The 18,044-nt window shown below is 49.7% G+C and overlaps 5 protein-coding genes across 5 annotated transcripts; 4 read left to right on the top strand and 1 right to left on the bottom strand.

Annotated features, from left to right (window-relative positions):
• Window positions 1-522: 522 nt before the first annotated feature.
• PFICI_06083 (uncharacterized protein) lies at window positions 523-2,109 on the top strand (the record flags this gene model as incomplete). The annotated part of the gene is made up of 5 exons (XM_007834664.1): window positions 523-617; window positions 708-1,591; window positions 1,665-1,771; window positions 1,819-1,918; window positions 1,979-2,109. The coding sequence occupies 5 exons, from the start codon at window positions 523-525 to the stop codon at window positions 2,107-2,109; spliced, it is 1,317 nt and encodes a 438-aa protein (XP_007832855.1).
• An 826-nt stretch (window positions 2,110-2,935) lies between these two features.
• Window positions 2,936-5,141, top strand: PFICI_06084 (uncharacterized protein; the record flags this gene model as incomplete). Its single annotated transcript, XM_007834665.1, has 2 exons — window positions 2,936-3,196; window positions 3,249-5,141. The coding sequence occupies 2 exons, from the start codon at window positions 2,936-2,938 to the stop codon at window positions 5,139-5,141; spliced, it is 2,154 nt and encodes a 717-aa protein (XP_007832856.1).
• A 4,365-nt stretch (window positions 5,142-9,506) lies between these two features.
• Window positions 9,507-12,255, top strand: PFICI_06085 (Chitin synthase 3; the record flags this gene model as incomplete). The annotated part of the gene is made up of 2 exons (XM_007834666.1): window positions 9,507-11,491; window positions 11,550-12,255. 2 exons carry the CDS (start codon window positions 9,507-9,509, stop codon window positions 12,253-12,255), a joined length of 2,691 nt encoding a protein of 896 aa, XP_007832857.1.
• Window positions 12,256-13,636: 1,381 nt separating this feature from the next.
• Window positions 13,637-13,834, top strand: PFICI_06086 (uncharacterized protein; the record flags this gene model as incomplete). The annotated part of the gene is made up of 1 exon (XM_007834667.1): window positions 13,637-13,834. The coding sequence occupies one exon, from the start codon at window positions 13,637-13,639 to the stop codon at window positions 13,832-13,834; it is 198 nt and encodes a 65-aa protein (XP_007832858.1).
• A 2,570-nt stretch (window positions 13,835-16,404) lies between these two features.
• On the bottom strand, window positions 16,405-17,604 carry PFICI_06087 (uncharacterized protein; the record flags this gene model as incomplete). Its single annotated transcript, XM_007834668.1, has 5 exons — window positions 16,405-16,747; window positions 16,799-17,172; window positions 17,225-17,289; window positions 17,345-17,390; window positions 17,437-17,604. The coding sequence occupies 5 exons, from the start codon at window positions 17,602-17,604 to the stop codon at window positions 16,405-16,407; spliced, it is 996 nt and encodes a 331-aa protein (XP_007832859.1).
• Window positions 17,605-18,044: the final 440 nt, after the last annotated feature.

The following is an 18,044-nucleotide window of genomic DNA, read 5'->3' on the forward strand; positions in this document are numbered from 1 at the left end:
GTTGCCTCTAATAAGCTGTTTGCAGAATCTCCTTGATTATTCAAATTAAGCAACTATGCCATGAGCCAATGATCGCCGAGACGCGGGGCAATCTGGACCCCAAAATTCCCCGGACAAGCATATGGGAATTCCGGGGAAGCCTTGCCCCAGATGCTGTCGTATCCTGGGGTATCAATCTGTGTACGGAGATAGGTGAGACAATCTGGGCGAATTGCCCTTACTCTTGTGGCTCTATTATACAAACTATCCTTGAGGCGGTGCTTCCCCATGGCGTTCGTCTCGGGCCAAAACTTCTTCTTTTGTTCAATCAGGGCAAGAATTGGCGGCGTCTCCGCACACCCAAATGTTAGCCTGCGGGGTTAACATGGGTTAAACCAACTATACAAGCGAGGAGTCTCCTTTCCGTGCTTAATCAGTTGAGCAAGATGTTCCATCCGCGAGCCATTATCCCACACGGGAATTTCTTTCCTTTGCTAGCACAGGTGAGCTTTCTCAGAAAGCCTATCTGGCCATGCTTTGGTGATGCGCCGTCAGAGCTCGACCGTCATCTCCGCGAGAACCTTGCCGTGCTTGTTGTCCCACGGATCGCCACAGGCCGGCGGCGTCGAGGATGAGAGGTACGATACATTCAGCCCTACAGGGCAAACTTGACTTCATCTCGGGGACCCTTGTTGCTCGGGTGCTTACAATGATGTGTTTGTCTTTAGGAGCCCGTCGGGTTCGCCAAAGGCGGTCCGTCGACAGGCGCCAACGCCCGAGAGCCCCTTCAGCAGTGGCAGCACGCACAGTGCTCTCGGAGGTTTGATCAAGACAAAGGAAGAGGCTAGGTTCTTCATCTATTATGTCCGGCACCTATCTCCGTGGGTAGACATCTGTGACACGAGAAGTCACTTTGCGACCGAGGTTCCTCGCCGCGCGCTGCATGAGCCGCTGCTGGCCTACGCATTGATTGCTTGTGCATCCCGCCAGCTCAGCTTTATTTCATCTATTGGCAACTTTGACCCGGCCCTCTATTACAGCCGAGCTCTGAGCCTTCTCATTTCGAAGCTCAGCGGCCCCGTTGAAGATCTCGATGAAAATATACTGGCGGCCTTAATCCTCCTGCGCACCTATGAGGAGATCACGGGTAGGCTTGGAAGCATGTCGGTCAGAGATGCCATGACCGTCGAGCAGGACCCAAGCGACGACACCGCCACGCATCTCTCGGGCGTCACTCAGCTCTTGAATTCCGTGTCAAACTATATGGGCAAAGGAGGGCTGGGTGAGGCGGCGAGCTGGATCGTGCTTCGGCAGGACATGTACTTTTCCATGACCCGGTCGCACCCCTTGCGAACTCGTCTAGAATGCTACAAGGCGTCCTCGTGCTTTACAGATGACTCGCCCGAATCCATTGTCAACAGGATCGTTCTCATATGTGCCAAGATCCAAGCCCATGCCTTTGGGCCCGCAGGACGGGCGACCGTGCAGCAATGGGATCAGCTTAGAGCCGAGGCCGAGGCGTGGTACGAGTCTCGACCTTGGGACTTTAGGCCCATGTGGGTTGAGGATGGTGATGTCTTTCCAAAGGCCTGGCTAAGCCAGTCAGTTCAGGGTAAGATTTGACTGCTTTCTTGCTCAATGTCCATTTCTAGGTTTTTGAATGTGCTAAATATTCGGACATCTAGTCATGGGATACCAACAATATTATCTCTCATTAATGCTCCTTGCCATCTTTGACCCGCGCCTTTGGGAGCCGGGTTTTGAGAGTTTTCGACAGCGGCGCACTACAGAGGTAAGATACCAAGGATGCAGACATGAACATTGCTAATCTTTGAGTAGGAAATTGTCCACGAAAACATTAGGTTAATCATGGGACTTGCTATCAGCAATCCCTCTGGCATGACCAACAAATTTATCGCGTCTCATGCACTGCAGGCCTGTATGTCTTGGTCCACTCGTGGTCGGCAATGTCATTAGCTAACACCTGCATCTCTTGTAGGCGGTACCTATCTCACTGACCCAGAGGAGCAGAAAGAGGCACTGAAATTTCTCGATGAAGTAGAAACACAATGTGGTTGGCGCACAAAGCCAGTAGTAGACAAACTCTTGGCTGCATGGTCAATGCGATAAGACAAAACATCGAAATAGATCTGTAGTATCAAGTATCATTCATGTTATGCATTCCATGACCTCACAGTAGACATTTGCCTGTCGCCTGCTCGGGGTGTCTCGGGGATTTCCTTGGCATCGATCATGGACGCCCACGTGTTTGTTGTGACATATATAATCGATGGATCACTTGCATGGGAATCAAGCTTCTTGGCTCGTATAGCAGCCAGCTTTCCATTTGGGAGTACGTACTGTCGCATGCAGAGGTTACGTGAATACCGGGCATCTTTAACGGCCAAAACTCGGAAATCCCGCAACATGCAACATGACACAAACGTGAGAAGCCATAGCTTCGTATATGTGTTGAAGCTAGATTCAGTAGTCGAGGCTCGACTTGCCCTTCTCGCTAGACTGGGAAACCGCGGACAAAATTGCCATTCTTGTCTCGATCTTTTAGTCCCAATGTGGGGAGCAGCTCTAAAATCTGGGGCCATCTACCAAGCTATAGTCTTACCAGGATCTCCGCGCTGATCTTGTGGCCAATTGCCAGGCTGGTGAACAAGTCGCCGTACCGTTCGTGGGGTTATCGTGGGGTATGTCTGAGTTGAGAATTTACTGGAATTGACAATTTAGTCAAGTCGCAACGCATACCGGGCTTGTAAGCGGTGGTGATAAATATATAGAAACACATATGATCCAAGGCACACATCTGAACTCTTGCCATTGCACGTTCCTGAACATCAGTCGACCGCATTCTACCTTGTCCATTTCCACTGGTATAATTCTCCCTTGACCATTATCACTGTCATCACAAACAACAGGAAGTTCTGTATCCAAGATAGCAACAATGGAGTCTCTAGGCGCTGGTTTTCAGTGGCTGCCACCAGGTTCGAGCAATGTACTCGACATGGTAAAGCCGGCGACATATGGAGATGCAGCCGCTCTGGCTGTCATGGCAGCAGCATCAGCAGCATACACATTACGCAAATACACATGGGATAGGCCAGACCCATATGACTACATATGGTACGAGAGGCCACAAGCAAATGATGCCAAGGGAGGCGCCGCGAGGACGACGCGGAATATCGCTGAAAGGCTAGATGAGCTTGTAAGTTATCTTCTCATATGGCCATCATTGTTTGCTGACTCTCTCATGACAGAACAGGCAAGTAGTCATCTTCTGGGGTTCCCAGTCTGGGACGTCCGAAGGCATCGCCAACCGGCTCGCGCGTGAACTGCACCAACACTTCCGACTTGAGGCTCTCGCCGCAGATCTATCAGATTTCGACCCCGAAACAATTGCACAAATACCCAAAACCAAATTAGCACTTTTCGTTCTCTCAACATATGGCGAAGGAGACCCTAGCGACAACACCACATCTTTCTGGGATTGGGCCAACAAGATTGGTGAATCTTCGCTACCCTCTCTTCAATACGCTGTCTTTGGTCTGGGAAACAGTGACTACAAGTACTACAACCGCGTGGCTGAAGTCATTGACAAGGCTTTGAAAAAGGCTGGAGCTGAACAGCTTCTTCCGCTGGGTAGAGCTGACGATGCCCATGGGACTACCGAGGAGGACTTTCTTGCTTGGAGAGACGACTTGATGGAGTTTCTCGGCAAACATCTTGGCCTAGAATCGCAAGATCTCAAATACGAGCCGGTATACAACGTGGTTGAAGACGAGTCCCTCGAGCCTCAAGATTTGCACATTGGCGAGCCTGTTGAGCCACGAGACAACAATGGCAAAACTGCGGCGGCCAACAGCCCAATTAGGCCCATGAAGATCAAGGCGTCGCGAGAACTTTTCTCCAACTCGAACCGAAACTGCCTGCATCTTGATCTCGACATCACCGAGCACCCCCAGATTAGCTACAAGACGGGCGACCATTTGGCTGTCTGGCCCATGAACCCCGAAGAAGAGGTGGAGCGCTTGATCCGCGTGCTCGGTTTGTCGGCGCGTCGAAATGTCCCCATCTCCATCACTTCTCTCGATGCTGGCAGTAAAGTCCGCGTGCCAACTCCTACCACTGTTGAGACCCTATTACGAAACTACCTTGAAATCTGCGCACCGATTTCAAGAAACACAACTCGAAGTCTCGCCGAGTTTATCCCCGAGGGCGCTGCGAAATCGTTCCTTCTCCAAGTCAGCAAAGATAGAGAGACCTTTGCCAAGTTCATTGCCATGACCCACGTCAACTTTGGAAGACTCCTCCAAGTTGCCCTGTCACAAGCAGACGGTGCCTCTCCATCAATTCCCGTCTCTTTCCTCCTCGAAGTCCTCCCGCGGATGCAGCCTAGATTCTACTCCATCTCGTCGTCCAGCGTCGTCTCTCCACGCGCGCCCTCGGTCACGGTTCTCGTCAGCAACTCCGAGGTTCCCGAAGACCCATCCGCTGCACCGATCCCCGGCCTCGCCTCCAACTATCTTCTCGCCCTGACCAATTCCTCCACCGCCGCGCAACACCCGGCCGGCCTCACTTATCAGCTATCCGGCCCCGGCGATGCCCTCCAGAACACCAGCCTCTTTGCGCACATTGTCCGGTCCAAATTCAAGCTGCCCATGCAGGCGTCGTGCCCCATCATCATGGTGGCAGCCGGCACCGGCCTGGCGCCCTTCCGGGGCTTCCTGGCCGAGCGGGCGCGTCTGCAGGCCATGGGCAAGCCCGTGGGGAACATGATGCTCTTTTACGGCTGCCGCCGCGCGGGCGAGGACAATATCTACGAGGACGAACTCGACGAGTTTGAGCAGAGCCTAAACGGCAAGCTGCGCGTCGTGCGCGCCTTTTCGCGGCCCGCCGCCGAGGACGGTGCTGCTGGAACCACCAGAGCCTATGTCCAGGACAAGGTGCGCGAGCTCGGTGGAGAGGTCAAGAGGTTGTTGGCCGAGGATGCGTCCGTCTATGTCTGCGGTCGCGTTAGCATGGCTCGCGAGGTCGAAAAGACGGTCTCTGGCATGTGGTGCGCTGAGAAGGGCATGGATGAGGCGGCGACCAAGGACTGGAGCAACCGGATGAAGAGGAATAGAAAGTGGCAAGAAGATGTCTGGGGTTGACATCCTAGGATGTGTATTCTAAAGGCAGCGGAATTATTACACACAGCGAATGAATTGAAGATGTTGATTGGACAAAATGACGTGGTCAGCCGTAATGAGCATATTGATTTCGAATATATCTCAGGAGAATTGACTTTTCAACGAGAAGACAAAGTCAATTAGGTAGATTGCATGTGATTTTACTGAATATCGGAGCTGTACGATCTCTGGTACTTGACAATGCCGCTGCATGTCAGAGTCATTGATCTAGGAACTTACATCACGAAGCGACTATAACATTAATTCCTACACTATAAATAATAACGAACCGGCACTCGTCCAGACTTACTTGTGTCCTGCATTAATTAATAGCTCTATTTTGATGGAATGTCTCAACACAGACTTGCCTTTCCAATACAGTCAATCCCGATATGAAACAAGCATCACAAACTTGGTAGCCATATATTCGACCAGCCTCGATATGACGTTATTTCTAACAGACATGCAGCATGCAATGTCCAGACTGCGGTCGAAGAATGTTTTCAACCAAACATGTAGTTCAAGTTTATTCGTGCGTCTTCAACACAATTTCTGCATTTTAGAAACACACTTGACGCATACAATCAGCGTATTCCATGACTTGGACATGGTTGTCGAGCTTTTTCACTCCGTCTTTGATATGGTCTCAATGCCTACAAGTAGTTCATTTGCGCACTTGAACAGACATGGATCGTAGATCACTTGGGAACCTTGGTGGATTCATTCATTAATTTCAGGGTCCAACGCTGTGGGCGTGGCCCGCCTATCGCGCACAGGGATTTGCCTCCAGCAGTAACATGTTGTATCGGACTTGATTTGGAAGGATGACAGCGAGGTCTTTGCTCGCTATGATCCCCTCATTCATATAAAATAAGTCCACAGATCAAATTCAACGCTTACGTTTGGCTCCAAGAGCATCCCTTTGAGGTTGTGTCAGAAACGATATGATACCATGTACCAATGCTCAAGCATTTAGCTAACCATTAGCGAGATCGGTGAGCCAAAGTGTCAAGACGTCAAGTGGGATTCCACTGCGAACAAAAGAGAAAATTAGAGGGAGCCTTCACATCACAAGAGCAGGTCAGCAGAGATGTTAGCGTGTTGATTGTTGTGTTGAGGCCCGAATTATTTCCAGACGTGTGGAGTCAGGGTGCAGTGTCCCACCGTCTGGCATCCATATCTTTTACCCCATAACGTCGGAGGGAGGACTCACGATAGGCATTTTGACACGGGACTCAGCCTGTTTGGCGGTGGGCTGAAGGCTCTGGAGATGACTAAACACCGAATTTTTCCCAGGTTGCGAGCGACTTTTCTCTCATTTGCCAATCTACGATCAAATCGTCCAGAAACAGAAAATACTGTAGCCTGGGATGGATCTTCGTGAAAGTCAATTGCGCGGTTTGTGGCTGAGTTGCCTTTACCACGTAGTGACTGTGGCAAGCTAACTGCGGCCAACGCCACACGGGTTCTGTCGTTCTCCGTACGAGGCAATAGTAGTGTACAATACCAGTCTATTGTTGGCGAAGAGGCGACACAGACTTGCTTGCAGTGCTCTATTTTCGGAAGCCCTGCCAAGCTCGTGGGTCTTGGGATGGTAGGTATCTGACAGCAGCGCTAGGAACATCCCGAGGCAATTCTGGGTGCCTGTTTGGTCTTTTCTCGGGTGCACATGCTCGTAGGAATTACCCGCCCAATCACGGGAAGACGGCATCTGCAGTACAACTAGGTAGGAGATATGCAAACGCTACCGAAAATTGCAGATACGCGCCGAGATAAGTCATTGGCATAGATTGTCGAACAAATCATTCTGTTGCACAGATGTTCAACGGATGCTTAGAGACTAACGATACGTTGCGACATGGTCGATCTGGTGACCCTACAAATCTACCTAGTATAACTCCCCACATACTTTTAATAGTGTTCTGTGACGTTGAGCCCAATAACTGGCTGCATTGTTAGCGACGTACAGAACCAAATAAACCCGGCGTAGAACAAGATGGTGCATGTGAGACAGGTATCGAGTCATGGTCCCTGAAGATCACTGGTTGATGTTTTGACCGACTGCCCCGTCTTGCCGTCTTGTCTTTTGCCTGTCCAACCCATTGGCGCAGAAGGGACTATCCGAATGCCCACGAAGCGCCGCATCATCAATTAAGGCTGAGCCGGCATTGGCAATGCATAGCGCTCAAACATGGTGGGCATACAGTAAGCAAAGCTCCTGGCTTTTCTTCTTCCCCCAAACTTAAAAGGCGCTGTAGCGAAAGCGAAAGCCCTGCTGGGCTGATTGAGATGATCAAGACGCTTGTCTCGTCGCATGTGAAGCCATAATAACCTTGAGCAGAGATGATCTTAATCAATTGAATTTAGAGAATTGGTCAAAGATAGGGCGAACGACCACCATACTGGGCTCTCCAGGCAAGATTGTAATGACGACAGTCGTCGATTAGCGAGGGAGTGGCCTGTTGGGTTGGGGCAAGAGCTTGAACGAGATTTCGGCGGAACGTGGAGAAGCAAAATACTACAGAAAAAAGCTTTGAGGCCTATGTGATACGTTGTCTGGCCACTGCAGAATATGCATATTTGTCCGTGGACGAATGGGAGCTGTTTGGAGTATGGATATTGTGCGCAGATCCAGGCTTGAGGTTCGTGCGCTGTTGCTGTGCACCTACAAGCCTGAAGCTTGTCCACGGAGTACGGGAACAAGGCAATAGACGACCCAGTTTAAAAGGCGAGAAAAGCACGGTCAAGAACAACAATAACGACGTCACAGATTCACAGCCCGCCTTGGCTGAATGCGAGAGGCGTCATTTTTTCAGCAATTCAGGGTTCTGGCATTTTATCTCTGTATACAAGAGTAGGTACCTATATTACATTACACATATGCATATTTCTTTCCTTGCAATTACTCTGTAATGTAGCATATTAATTCGCCTTGGTTATTTACTAGGTGTACTCTGTAGATGATGTACCAAACTAGAGGGCTTCCTACCGACATTACATGAATCCAGGGTCATGTAGGTACAAAACTCCCAAGCAAGCAATGAAAAACGGTGTCGGGTCGTTTGTAATGGTTCCTGGGCTACCTCCAAAGTGAAGATCCGGCATCCCACCAGCTTCTTTTGGTAGCATGTAGCCGGCTTCCATTCAGTGACAGCTTCCGCTAAGTCTCCGGGGGGCTTAGCGTGTGTGAGCCTCTTAATTTGAGCTCCGCTAGTTGCTGGGGAGGTCGCTGCGCCCACTCTTGTTGATCTGAAACACGACCGAAGACGATGTATTGTTCCTGTGATTTTGCATTAATGTCGTCCAAGTCTTAAGGAATGCCCCTGCTTTTGGTCCTTCCCCCCGCGCCCAACCTCATCAGAGTGAAACCCTCGACGTCAACCTCTTTCTCTCTCTATTGCCGCATTTTCCATATTGGCCGGCACAACTGACTGGTAATTCCCTACTCTCCTTGACCGATTCGCTCGTCTCAGCTCTGCTTTGACTTTTTGCACGAGTCTGAGACTGACAAGACCCTCAAAGAGAAGCAAGCCGGTCCGCGCCTCTTGCAAAACCATACAGAGAACACACGGACAGACGAGCTTTTTGGGAGATCGCCAGCCCACTTTCACAGCAATACTCCAAAGGTAGCACATCGTTGTCTGCTACGTTCCCATTGTTTGTCCTCTAATCTGCCCCATCCGAGCCAGTCGTTTTCTGTCTGTCTTGGCGCATTTCAACGACAAAGCGCCTATCATTACTATTGACAGCGCCGTCTCCAATTCGCAACCACAACAACCACCACGCGATCACAACTGGGAGTGACTAACGCCGGGCCTCAACTCGCGCATTCCTCACAACTACCGCGTTCGCCCACACCACACCTTCCGGCGAACCGTCACATTGCCTGCTGGCTTCGGACTAGGGGTCTCAGAATCAAGTCCTTGCGCCAGCAACGCAGAGATTCGTCCAATACTTTCCCCATCCACACTTTCTCTAGTCCTTTGTTCCTGTCTGTCGGCCTTGAACACCCCTGCGTGTTAGCATAACCAGAAACCATGTCGTACAATCGGATAGGCAAGTTTCAACGTTCTCATGTTTGTCCCCATTCCTGTGGATCGAGATGTCACTGCCACTTTGGGCGGCCTGAATATGCCGAGGGCCCTCGATTCACTCCCACTCAAAGGTTCATGTGTCTACCCCCGACCGTGAATCACTTTATGCCCATTATTCGTCCATTTCAGAGACTTTATTTCTCGGACGCATCCAGCCTCACTTTCACTACATTCGCTCTTTGCATAGATCTTTCGTCATTGCTGTCCTGTGTCTAATCTTTATCCACTAGACGACGACTATTACGATCCTACTATGGACAGCCATAGGATAGGCGCTCCTCCGCGCCGAACTCCATCGCCGGGTCACCCACTCCAGCACGGATATCAGCTCGACGATGTCCCTTACGGTCATCCTGCTCCTTCGCATTCGAACCTCGATATCCCAACCGGCCCTGGCAGATATACACCAAGTGATAACCTGCCTCTGAACGCAGCTCACTCAATGACCGACCTGTCGCACTATGGCGGTGGTACGCCGCAACCACACTATGGAGGCTCAGAATATGGTGTTAACCCCGAGCAACACCACGATGCCTACTTCAACCAATCCTATGAGCCAAACCCTACAGGCATGACGCCATATGATGAGCACCAGGGCTACCAACTGGACGATTCGCGGCCCATGCTACAGCAGAATGACTCCTATTCGCACGCGCAAGCGCAGGACCCGTACCGGGATGATCCTCGAGCTCAGCAACAGAACAACGGCGGTGGAATCAAGCGATGGAAGACTGTGAAGCAGGTGCTCTTGTACCGTGGAAACTTGGTTCTCGACTGCCCAATTCCTTCCAGATTGTTGAACCAGCTTCCTCACGGTGAGCGTGACGAGTTCACTCACATGCGATACACAGCTGCGACTTGCGACCCCAAGGATTTCTACGATGAGAATTTCACCTTGCGCCAAAAGCTCTTCAGCAAGCCACGTCACACGGAACTCTTCATTGTTGTTACCATGTACAACGAAGATGATATCCTATTTGCGCGAACCATGGTTGGTGTTCTCAAGAATGTCGAATTCATGTGTAGTCGCAAAGAGAGCAAGACCTGGGGTCCCGACGCTTGGAAGAAGATTGTGGTCTGTGTCGTCAGTGATGGTCGAGGCAAGATCAACCCGCGAACAAGAGCTCTCCTTGCTGGTATGGGCGTTTACCAGGACGGTATTGCCAAGCAGCAAGTCAACGGCAAGGATGTCACTGCCCACATTTACGAGTACACAACACAAGTCGGCATGACCATCAAAAATGATGTGGTTCAGCTCATTCCTAAGAAGCAGCCCGTGCAGATGCTGTTCTGTTTGAAGGAGAAGAACCAGAAAAAAATCAACTCCCACAGATGGTTCTTCCAGGCATTTGGCCGGGTCCTTGATCCCAACATTTGTGTCCTGATCGACGCAGGAACCCGACCTGGAGGTAACTCTATCTACCACTTGTGGAAGGCCTTTGACCTGGAGCCCATGTGCGCTGGAGCTTGTGGTGAGATCAAGGCCATGTTGGGAACTGGTGGCAAGCATCTACTCAACCCCCTGGTTGCAACGCAAAACTTCGAGTACAAGATGAGTAACATCCTCGACAAGCCTCTGGAGTCGGCCTTTGGATTTATTTCCGTCTTGCCTGGTGCTTTCTCCGCCTACCGATATGTAGCACTGCAGAACGACAAGAACGGTCAAGGTCCACTGGAGAAGTACTTCAAGGGTGAAACTCTCCACGGTGCCGGTGCTGGTGTTTTCACAGCCAACATGTACCTCGCCGAGGATCGTATTCTTTGCTTCGAACTCGTCACGAAGCGCAACTGCCACTGGATCCTGCAATACGTCAAATCAGCTACTGGTGAGACCGATGTACCAGACACGGTGACGGAGCTGATTCTGCAGCGTCGTCGTTGGTTGAACGGTTCATTCTTCGCCGCCATCTATGCCATTGCCCACTTCTATGAATTCTTCCGATCCGACCATTCATTCTTCCGCAAGATCATGTTCTTCGTCGAGTTCATCTTCCAGACCGTCAACATGATCTTTGCTTGGTTCGCTATTGGCAACTTCTTCCTCGTATTCAAAATTCTGACGACGAGTTTGGGCGGAGACGATCTTCTGGGTAATGTCGGTGTTATCCTTGGTGTCGTTTTCGAATGGTTCTACGGTATCTCCTTGATGGCCTGTTTCGTGCTCTCCCTGGGCAATCGTCCTGCTGGATCCGGCAAGCTCTATACCGCCATGGTGCTCTTCTGGTCTGTGATTATGATGTAAGAAACTACTCTGCCCTTTCTTCACTTGACTTAGCTTGTACTAACACAACTCCAGCTACCTCACCTTTGCTGCTGTTTTCATTGCAGTGAAGGCTGTGCAGGCACAAGTTGCCACTGGGTTCAATATCTCCGATCTGTTCCAGAATAAGGTCTTCTCTTCGCTCATCGTCTCCACGCTGTCGACCTACGGATTGTGGTTGATTGCATCACTGATGATGTTTGACCCGTGGCACATGATCACATCATTCCTGCAGTACCTGCTCTTGACGCCTACTTACACCAACGTCCTCAACGTCTATGCTTTCTGCAACACACACGATATCTCCTGGGGTACCAAGGGAGACGACAAGGCCGAGTCTTTGCCAAGTGTCGATACCAAGGATGGCAAGGGTAAGACCGATTTGCCCGACGATGGTGATCTTAATGCGGCATACGAGCGTGAGCTTGCCGTCTTCTCGAAGAAGCACGTCGAGCCAAAGAAGGACCCCACTGAGGCCCAAATTGCCGAGGCGCAAATGGATTACTACCGATGGATCCGAACCCTGGTCGTTCTCATTTGGATGATCTCCAACTTTGGTCTCTGCGCCTTGGTTCTCAGCACAGCTGGTCTCGAGGAACTCAGCACGAGTGCAGACGAGGATACCGATGCCCGTGCCTCAGTCTACATGACTGTCGTCTTGTGGAGTGTGGCTGTTCTCAGTGCATTCAAGTTCATTGGTGCATTGTGGTTCCTCATTGTGCGCATGTTCCGCGGTGTATAGATGCCGCTGCACGTACTCGTGTTTATTTCACTTTTTTACGATCTTCACCTTATACCCATTTTCATGCCAGATTACGAATGTTTAAAAGAAAGCAGACTTATGGCAGCGGTTCAATAGTGCTTGGGTTCAATGTGGCCCTTTGATTCCTGGATAAAATTTCATTTCGGAGGGTATGACGCGTCCTTGATGGATGTATCTGCCCAATGTGTCATACAATGACCATCTTCTTGCCGTTGCATTTTCATGGAGTACTGGGCACTTATAATTCCTGAAATGTAAAACCTTATTACGTTGCCTTTTATCATCTGCATCAGATTGTGTGATATCGTGTCGTTTGTGTGTTTGACTGTGTAGCATCAACTTGGACAAGTAAGTCACACATGAATATTTACAAAATGTAAGAAAAGTCACCATGAAAGCAAGTCCATAACGATATGATTTGCCAGCCTTGAAAAGGGGAAACGCCAAGATTTTGGTAGAACAGCGTGGGCATGAATCGCCATTCACGTGTTTGTATTCCACGCCATAGGGGCAGCCAATGTTCCGAACAATTGTCTGCCTGCGAAACAAACGTCGAGTCACAGCCAGGTCGGATGGAGTCTGAATGTTGCTTGACAAGCTGCTCGGAAGGAAATCTACTCACCTAAGTCCCTGGATAGAGCAACTTGTGTTTTCATGGAGTGGAAAATGCCTCCGAGTCATCGAGTTCTTTGGTAACTCAAGTATTTAAACATCGCATCCGCAGTCTTTCTGGCGTCGAACTCCACCTCCCAATGATCCTTATAAACCATGTTCGTTCATTTCAACCACCCGCTTTGAGCTACAAAGTGGCTTTGACCTCATTGCCATGTCAAAGGTTCAGACTAGGTGATTGAAGGCTTGTATCCCTTCTATTGTGATGACGATAATTATAATGATTACACCTGTTCAGAGTGGTTTGAAGACCTTAGGGGAACGGCGGTGACACAACGCCACTGAGTACCCCTTTTCTCCGTACAGATCCCACACCAATGATTCAAAAAGCCTCGAAGGCACCTTGCTTAGCATCAGCTTTGGTGTATGAAAGCGCCCCTTTCCATGTAATGGTTTGGTGGCTTGCTTGCTTGCAGTCGAAATACAGAGACGTGACTCTTAACTCCTATCATCGACAAGAAGCCAATCAAGAGTTTCAATACCCATGATTACCAAGAGTCATCTGTGACCATATCCTCGCTGAGCAGATACATCCACGCCATGGACATGGAGGACGCAGTGATCTCCGTGATTGGGCCTGCCAACAGGCCATAAAGGTGTGTCCAGGTTCATCGCCCCAGCTAGAGGCAATCAACCACCTGAAGCCAGCTTCGGGACTTATTAAATAGCTGCTTCCACAGCTGGTGCAATGCCCATTTCCCAAGCCAGTCCCCGAGCTAAGGGTATAGGCAGCGCATTTCTTTCTGAAGTCGACGACAGCGAAGACGACAGCGAAGACGACAGCGAAGACGACAGCGAAGACGACAGCGAAGACGACAGCGAAGACGACAGCAAAGACGACAGCAAAGACGACATGTTAAGTGACTCCTTCTTACTTCACGACTAAGCATACCCGACGCTTCGCAGACTAGAGCAGAGCCACCAACGACACGTCGCCTGCTTGGATCAGCACGGCGTTTATCCTCGATAAATCCAATACAGCTTGAGCGTTGAATCGTCTCGTCCATGATCCATGGAGCCTGTGCACAAAATGCTGCGTGAGTTCAGCTACTTCCCTTTCCACGCGTATCCGCATGACCTTTGCTTTCCGCTCCTCCCGTCTCTGGCCTTTCATCCACGTTACTGACATTATTCGTTACAGTCACATCCTATATTACACTAATCTTCCAGCCACGGCAATCGTCGGCCCCCTCTCATTGTTAACGGGCCAAGCTCTGGTGGCGCAACAAGCGCATACGTAGCATTGGAATCCAACATGTTACGAAAGCGTCCTAGCGAACATGTTCAAGTTACTTTACTAGAGTCCGTTTTACGCGAATTCTCTATCGATGAAGCACGCTGAACGGCAATGTCCAAAGATCATATTATCATCAAGTTTAATAACTCGTTGGCAAGTAGCCATAAGACTTGGCAAAGTCTCATGCTTGCGTCTCTTGCGAAAAAGTACCATAATTCCCGAACCATCCATTCGTCACGACAGATATAGACAAATACGTCCAGACATTGCGTATTGAGAAGCTAAACGGATACACTGCTACCTGAGCCTTCATGAAGCAGCTCTTTCACAAATGCCTCTGGTACTACCTAGTTTATTTACTCAGCAGATGACGCCAATCGCGTAGGGAGAGTCATCTGGACCTACCCTTACTGTGGCAAGATGTGCAAGTCCCCATAAGTGGTCAGTATGGATAACGTTTCCATAATGAATTGAATCAAATGCCGCTTTCAACGCAACTGGCATTACATGCTCTGAATCAACCGCCAACGTGGTTTTGGTGTTGTACCCAACGAAACCCGCGCACCTGCGAACCTATTTTTGGCCATATTCACACAATTCCCTCATAAGACTGGATCTGGAAAGTCAGAGACTCTGGCCACACAGTTTGATAAGAAGCTACATAAAGATGCCGAGCATCTGTGCTTCATTCGACAAAAGGCCTGCATTTGCCGTATCGATAAACCTACGCCTCGTGTAATTGGGTACAAACCAGTCCAAAACACCTTTGAACAACCTTCTTGATATGGAGACGATGAACCGACTCCAAGGCTATAGCATGGAAGACGATGGATAGTGGTACGGATACATTAGGAGAATGTGTGCACCACAGTTTGCATCTACCGCGCAAATGTTTGTGCTTACACGTACAAGTGTCAGCATTATCTCGCCAACAGAGATGAGGTCATGCATGGCCAATCAGACCATCAAGGAGATCTTGCAGAAAAGGTGTTGGTTTCACTAGATACCAAGATTTATCTGTACCCAAATGTCAGACGCACTGCTCCAAGACAAGGGCCACGACTGGTGTCCCTTCCGATGACGGTGTTTATCCTGTCAGGCACGAATTATGATAGAATGTATGACTACAGAGGGAGCATATTTAGATCATCTTCTGGAGATGGATCACTAGAACACAAGATAGTTCTCAGCACAGGCTCTTCAACTACTCCCTGCTTCCTCGTCGGATCAAGGAGAAGTGACTCGGGGAGATAGGGTGTCTCATTACGTTTTGTCCCAAAGGTAGACCACTAAATCCCGACAGAATAGACTCGATGCGAGTATTTCAATCCCCGTCTTTTTTCCCATGTGTAATTGAAGTTGGATACGGCAAGATTTCGTCTGCTTTACTCGCGCCTCCGAACCTTTGGACAATTCCTCTGCTCTCCCCGCCAGAAGGCGGAATTGGCTATGCCATAAAATTTGGCCGAGTTGCAATTACCCCCTCTGCTCCTCTACGACAGCCCTGCTACTGGAGATCCTCGATTCGCTAGCAAAGATTATCGTCGAGTGGATTCACGGGGGCACTAATGAAATGTTCCCGCGTTGCGGATTGCTTTCCGGTTGAGAATCAGCTCCACATATATGGAGTAGACTGTTTTGGAAGTTCCATCCACCGTCGAGCCCCAAAGCCCAGGCACACACTTGACTCGGCATGCTTGTCAAAGAGAGTCCACGGGCTGCATTACGTACTCAAATCGCCGGTGCCATGGGCGCAATCTGGCTTTCATTTATTCCCGATCCTCCCATGCTACCTTTCTGGGTCTTTCATCTCGCCGGCACAGCGGTGCCATCTTGCCGGCCAACCAGACACCAGACGATTGAGAACGGGCACTGCAGACTGTAAAGTACTTCGTGCGGCTATTCGACGTGGGGGCAAGCGGCCGAAAATCTGTGGCGATCACTCGCGCGGTGCAAATCCTCCGAATATGCTTTGCCTATGGACACGGCAGTAGCCAAACGCCAATCGAGGTTCGGGTTTCCAGACTGTACAGAGTAGCTAGCGACTATGCTGTAACATGGAACGTATGCTTGACTTGTTGTCCTTGCGGATAGAATGTATATTTTGAGGATTGACATTAAGTCTAGAGAAGTAAAGGTGATGGTACAAAGAGAATTAAATAATATTGTCGAGATAACTCCACATGAAAGTATGTAGGATGAGAGCGACAGAATGAGGGTCAGTTTCCGGCCTGATGCTGCGCACTGCAATTCGACGAGGTTTCGCCGCCCATGTCCCGCAACTTGATAAAACTGTCGTGCTGTTTATTTTGTCTTCCGAAACTCATGGTCCCCGACTCGCCCCGGTCTCCTGTCCTCTGGTTGGACTCGTATCCAGTGCGTCGGTTCCGCGACCTCAGACAGCTCAAAAGTGGTCCTAGCACAGGAAGACTGACGCAAAGTATTGCCAGGTTGGGTTCAATCGTCGAGAGGAAATCGGCATATATCATGGTCCCGGTAAGGTTGTTTGTAAGATCGACATTGAGGAGCGAGACGATACGACAGATACCGACGATTGACGTCCTATAACTCGTTAGTCAAATCAGAGAGTAGATTAGCAAAGCCAAAACATACAAGATACCGATGAGAAAGATGGCAATGACTCCAATCTTTGCCCTAGTCTTCATCTGAAGGGTCCAGATGGTGTGTATGGGAAGGAAAAATATCAACACATCGGTGATAATGTTGAAAGCGCCAATGGCGATGAAGCTGCCGACTTGGTCGCCGCAGGTGCCGGGGACGGTTGGGTCGTAGGTTGCGGCAAACGGGCGACAAATCAGGAACACTTGGAGGATATTGCCGACGGACCACAGTAGCACAAAGGCGATGACGTATTTTGTGACTTTCTTCAATCTCGGGTTGACAAACATTCGAAGGTAGAAGCATAGAACCGATAATTTGATGGAGCTTATAGAGGTTGCGTATATTAATTCGTAGGCGACGAGAAGCTGGTGCTGGTAAGTATTTGTCTTGGTGGAATATTATAATGGCTCGACTTACCCTAAGAATCACACCAATATTGACAGCGACCTCTGTCAGGGGATATCCGATACCCATTGGCAACCCTGACAAACATTGTTAGTCGACTCTCAGGATATAAAAATGACGTTGATGCCATACAAAGACCTTGGATTATCAACATGCCTACTCCTTGAGGCTGTGGTTGCTGTTGTTAGTGAAAGTCATCAATTATTGGACGCTTGATAACGTACAGCAGAAATGAGAATGAGAGCATCATCCCATCCAAGGCCCGTCTTGTACGCCAATCTGGTGTACACTCGAAGGCCAACAACGCATATCGCAAGCGAAGTCAAAACACAGTTGAAGATGAAATGGGCCTTGACGATTGGCAGGACGGGGAACTCTTCCACGGCGAGCATCGTGAATTCGCAGAACGGTACAAGATGGCGTTTTCGAATCGAGAGGACATCCGACGGCAACTTAGTAAGTTCCTCGGCACTTGAAGGCAGAGCAAGAACGTATATAACATGGACTACCTAAGAAATGCTACGAATTGAAACCAGACCAAGCAGGAACTTGTGGAGAATATGCATCGTCACACATACCCCGGTATCTCATGCATCATATCACCGGCAAATTTAGAACAGACTTTGCATATGCAGCACTTATCAAGGCCAGAATAGGAAGCGCTTCTAGGGGCTTGTGGGCAAGGATCACTATCCCGACAAGTTGGACGAGGCAAAATTCTGCATCTCGTCTGCAAGGTACTGACTGCCGAAGGAGGCCGCAGAAAAGTCAAAATTCACGACCTCACAACCCATCCAACATGTCATTCTTTGATTGAGAGTGGCTGTGACAT

The sequence above is a fragment of the Pestalotiopsis fici genome (genome assembly GCF_000516985.1).
Source record: "Pestalotiopsis fici W106-1 unplaced genomic scaffold PFICI_Scf_4, whole genome shotgun sequence".
Taxonomy (NCBI): domain Eukaryota; kingdom Fungi; phylum Ascomycota; class Sordariomycetes; order Amphisphaeriales; family Sporocadaceae; genus Pestalotiopsis; species Pestalotiopsis fici.